The sequence below is a fragment of the Ictalurus furcatus genome, chromosome 28 (assembly GCF_023375685.1).
Source record: "Ictalurus furcatus strain D&B chromosome 28, Billie_1.0, whole genome shotgun sequence".
Classification (NCBI taxonomy): Eukaryota; Metazoa; Chordata; class Actinopteri; order Siluriformes; family Ictaluridae; genus Ictalurus; species Ictalurus furcatus.
In genome coordinates, this window is record NC_071282.1 from 14,344,689 (window position 1) to 14,350,396 (window position 5,708).

The window sequence follows — 5,708 nt, forward strand, 5'->3', positions numbered from 1 at the left end:
GGCACGTGTACGTTGAATAGACTCCCAGAGGGGAGCGTTGAATAAAAAAGTTGTATAATCTTGGAGTGTGGCAGTGCCTGATTTACATAATGGTGAGGGACCGTCAAGGACGGGGCAAGTGGTCGGGGGTGGGGTGGTGGCCGTGTGTGTGTGTGGCGGGGAGGACAGAGTGTATGGCTCCGACAAGGAGGGGAAGATAGGGGAGGGAGGGGGGAAGCTGACATCTGCCGCTCCTCTTCTCTGAGACCCCAGGGTGGATCATGTTGCCAGGTCCTGCTATTGACGTCTGGATTGCAGCCATCTGCGTCCTAACTGACGCACAATACGCGTCCGGTGGCTTTAAAAAGGGCGAGACGGCGAGCATCGGTTCAGAAAAGTCTCGAGGCGTTCACACAACTGGCTCCTTCTTAACAAATCGACACAGAGCAACTTTAACTGGACGTCTTCCGCCACTATGCCAAAGGGTTTCCTGATAAAACGCTCCAAAAAGGCTGGAGCAGTGTCCTACAGAGTGCGGGACGAGGATGAGGCGACTCCAAATGTTCTCCCGTGTCCAGGGTTTCACTCTTTCTGCACTACAACTCTTCCCTCAGTCATTGTTCAAAGGACACCGAATCGAGTGTGTTTAGGAGGCCTACCTGAATCATTCTGCGCTCCTTCTCTCAGTCCGACACGTCCAGACGGCGAGGGTTACACAAACCAATATCCATCAACGCACCACAATGATCAGGGTTCTGCTGCTTCATTAAGTCGGGCTGAGCTTTTCCTCGAGCCCATTCTCGGGGGTTTTGCGGTCAACGGATCTCCGGTATCACCGTCTCTCCCTGAAATGAGCACGAAAATCGACTCCGTACCCAACTCTGCGAAACGACCCGCACCACCACCAAACTCCAAAAGCAGCCAATCCAAAAAGCGCAAACCTCCTCAAGAGAGAAAAGCGATTAGTCGAGACGAAGTTACCACCTCTCCAGTTCTGGGTCTACGCATTAAAGAAGATCCTGTTGAAGTCTCGAAGCAGAGTGCGAGCAGACAGCTGGGTGAGTTCATCTGCCAGCTGTGTAAAGAGAGATACTCGGACCCGCTCACTCTGGCGCACCACAAGTGCTCGCGCATCGTGCGCGTGGAGTACCGCTGCACCGAGTGCGACAAAACATTCAGTTGCCCGGCTAACCTGGCGTCTCATCGCCGCTGGCATAAACCCAAAGGAGAAGAAAATCAACCGAATGCGATAAGCAACGCGAGCGCCACGACCCAATCCGAGCACTCCGACTCTGGCTCTGAGGATGAAGCGCAGTTCAGTTGCACTCAGTGCGCCAAAAAGTTCCGGCGACAGGCTTACTTGAGGAAACACCTCGCTCTTCATGAGCGGAAAGCTGCAGGTTTACGGCAGGATCTCAACCTCGCAAGTCTACCCGAGTCTATCGTCCTGGCAAAGGAAGAGTCTCCGGAACTTTCCAGGAAACTTCCGAGCGCAGCGCGCGCTACTAAAACACCCGACGTGTTTCCGTGTCGCTTCTGCGGAGAGAACTTCTTCTCCTCTCCAGGGCTCACGAGGCACATCAACAAACATCATCCAACAGAAAGCAGACAGATGGTTTTACTCACACACAACATCTAAGATCTAACATCTCAGACTGTGCCTTAATCCAAAACTCTTCAAAGAAAAAAAAAAAAAAAGCTTTGTAATAATTTATTTTTTATTACAGGCTGTTACTTGACTTTGCGACACGTCAACGCATTCAAAAAGCTGTAGTTTATAGGCGTTATGTACATTTGTGCTTTGGATAATGGTGTATTTATTTATTTATTTATTTATGATTTATTTATTGGTTTATTTATTAAATGTATTTATTTCATGTCACAAAATTGTTGCTGTTTTTATTTTGTATGCTTTATCATGATGTACATTCTTACATTTTCTTGGACAAAACTTAATCAAGTTGACATTTTTTTTAAAAAACAAAATTAATGATACTTTTCTGAACAATAAAATTCTATTCACCTAAAAGTCGCATCGTGTGTTACAGTCAAACAATTTAACAAGAATTGTAACTGTTGTCAACAATTATTGCTACAATTCAATGAAATCATAAGCTTAGTTATCATTGGAGAGTAACAATAGATGTTTATTTCACAGATGTGAATTATATAGCCTGGGTAATTATACTATATACAGTATAGACTAGCATTCTAAATGTGTAAACTAAGAGAGGAGCTTATGAATAGTGAAGTAGAAGGTCAGTAATCTGGTTTTTGTTAAGTAACAGTTAAAACAGGTGAAATTCTGGGGTTAAAAATAACAACAGCAATCCAGACGGTATTAAAGCTTGAGTGATGAATTGTAGATACTGTTACCCTAAACTGGCTATCAAGCATTAGTCATTACTAAGTTCGCTTTTTCAAAAATCTTACCTCTTTGTAAAACATATATTATATTATTATTATATTATATATATATATATATTATATTATAATATATATTATATTATATTATTATATCAGTTAATCTCATGACCAAAATGCAAATGCACTACAATGACCAAAACACCACAAACATCTTAACATCTTAGCACTAAACCTACTTCTCTTCTAACAACTTGCAAAAACAAACCAAAAACCCACTAAGAATTGGTGTCATTACAGTATAGTTACACTATACACACACACACACACACACACACACACATATATATATATATATATATATATATATATATATATATATATATATATATATATATATATATATATATATATATATATCTTAAAAGGGGATATTATGCAGTACCTTTGGTTGTCACTGGGGTGGTACCCATGCTTTTTTATACCTTTAGTTGATATCTTTTACATCTTTTACATATCTTCTTGATCGTGAGACTCTATTACCTTGATTATAAGCTTTCCAAAAGTTTAATAGAAGGAAAAATCACTCAATTGTTGCTTTGTTGCCTCATGCACGTCTTTGTATATTTTCTTACCTGTTTTGTTAAAGACCTGTGTGCCATATGCTGATGTTTATTCCAGTATTTAAAAAAAATCCTGTATGACAAAGACAATCCTTAGTACACACAGTATTGGATAAGAAAATATTGCAATCTGTAAACTATAACGCAAATCTACCTAAAGGAAAGCATCTTCCTCTTTCCTCTGGTGATATTACTGAAAAAAACAACAATGACCTCGAAAACTAAAGGCTTCTTTAGCCCTCACCACGATGTCTTTTGACACATCTGGTTCTGGTGTGAATCGCATGTGCCACCAGAATGGAGCATTATTACAGCATACTTATTATTATTATTATTATTATTATTATTATTATTATTATTATTGTTATTACATTATATCACAGCATGCTTTGATAAGAATGGTATATCTGTAAAGATAATTGTGTGTAAGTGTGTACACAGTGTGCTTTAGTGCTTGTATTTCGGAACTGTGATAAAGCAGACAACAAATAATAAACTCACAATCACCTTCAACCAACCACATACAAAACAAAGTATTTACAAAACGGAAATGGCGCGTTAATGTGACGTAGAATTCAAGATGAGTTGGAGTCGCGAAATTAAAGAAGAATGCGCTCCTGTCTCGGATGTTCACATCAGTAGGTACACGAAATAAGGACGAATTATCTTAGAGTTCCATTTTTTTTTCTCCAAAATGAAAGAACTCCACTTCAAAGTAATGAATGAGTTCCAGCCTTCAAAAGGCAATCCTTTTTTTTTCAGTTATAGTTTTGGGATTTGGGTTGTTGTGTAAAATTGTTTTTGGTTCAGTTATGCTGGATGACCCGTAATAACATTCATATGAAGCATATAAATTATAAACTGATTGAAAACGCCCTTATCATTTCAACACTAAAATTATTTTTGGTAAGTTAAGAGCATACTATTGTAATATCACCTTACCCCAAATATAATTACTCCCCCTTTTATTTATTTATTTATTTTCAGCACTAAAAAGAAGCGATGTTAACTTTTTTTCAACGAATGTTTGTTAATGTTTGTTAAGTCTGCCTTTTTTGTTACAATTTGATATGCAATTGCCTGTTTGTTTCTACATGTTCAGTGGCCTATATATAAAAAAACATCAGTAGACCTATCAGCGGTAAGAAAATAATGATGATGATGATGATGATGATGATGATGATGATGATAACAACAACAACAACAATAATAATAATAATAATAATAATAATAATAATAATAATAATAATAATAATAATAATAATAACGAGGATCATGATGATGATGATGATGATTATTATTATTATTATTTATTATTATTATTATTCTGTCATGAGTGTTCATATGAGTAGTTCTCTCAGTGTTAATAAGAACTGGCTTGAAATTATCACATTTGGCAGCGAAAAAGCAATTCATTGCCCTTAATGCAATTTTATATGAGCCTACTCTACAAATAAACGGCAAATTATTCGTATCTGCAGTCTGCTTTGTTATCTAAGCATAAATTTCGACTACTAAACACATATTTACATTTCCGTTTTTCGTCTGTTTAGAAGCCTGTTTATATATTTTGTGAATGCTTTTCCGCGTTTTCTGGGACTTTTCTTCCTCCGTTTGTTATTCACCAGCTGATCTGTTAGCATGTGAATCGAAGACGACTTTTACTGAATGGACGTTGTGATGTTACGTGACACGCCTTGGCCCGAATCTGTGGAAAATCTGCAGTAGTTTAGAAAAAAATAGATTTTGCATTAATTTCTGCAATCTCAAAATCCTGGACTGGAAATAAAAGTGTATAAGAAAAGTGTCTTTTTCTACCACGATCAATAATTATTCTTTATTTCAGCAGTTATCAAAAACAAATGCAAAATCTAATTTAGTTGACGCTAATAGTGCAGTATATCGAACTATACAGCTGCAATCAAAATGATTCAACCCGCATTGCAAATCAGGTTTATTGTCAGACTTTCAGCTGTTTGCAATGAACAAATCAAACAAAAGCAATTGAAATAGTTCAACACAATGAATGCTTCAAGTGGTTTCCCCAAATTCAACTGAAAATACAACTTATCATGACTTCTCCAGTCTCAATGTTATTCAACCCCTTCATGGCAAGCATCTTCACTTAGCAGAGCACCCTTTTGCTGTTATGACCTGCTGCAAATGAGATGCATAGCCAGACACCAGCTTACTGACAGCTGAATCAATGCACCACTCCCCCACCCCGACACATCAGCCCAGCTCCTTGGGTAAAATTAACTCAGTGCAGACTATTTGAATTCGCCTCAGGTGGAGGTAGAGGTTTTTAAGGTGAGGAAACCATATGTGTGTTCAGAGCTTTTGGCTCTCAACACACTGAAACCTGATGACATTACAACCCACCTGGTTCTGTTAAACTCATCATGGAGTCCATCTGTGTAATGAAGGGCTTCAAATCTGAGAGGAAACCTGATCCTGGAGGTTCTGGTAAGAGCCATCCAAGAAGCTGCTGGGAGACTTAAAGTTCCTGGAAGACCTCAAAGCCTTTGACAAAGACAACATTCCTGCCGCCAACATCAAGAAGTTCCGTGAGATGTTTATTGACAATCCTGATTTTCAACCTGTGCTGATCAAAAATGTCTCGTCTGTCTGTGAGGGTTTGTGCAACTGGGTCCGGGCCATGGAGGTGTTACACATGATGCGGACTCAAATGTACTCTGAAAAGTTTCTGGGTCCAAAATGTCCAGGTTTGTGTCAAGTTCG

At 38.6% G+C, this 5,708-nt stretch overlaps 1 protein-coding gene across 1 annotated transcript; it reads left to right on the forward strand.

The window, feature by feature from the left end:
- Positions 1 to 1,618, forward strand: LOC128603306 (insulinoma-associated protein 1-like). Its single transcript, XM_053617614.1, has one exon. It carries the CDS (start codon positions 455 to 457, stop codon positions 1,616 to 1,618), a length of 1,164 nt encoding a protein of 387 aa, XP_053473589.1. The 5' UTR covers positions 1 to 454.
- The last annotated feature ends 4,090 nt before the right edge of the window (positions 1,619 to 5,708 follow it).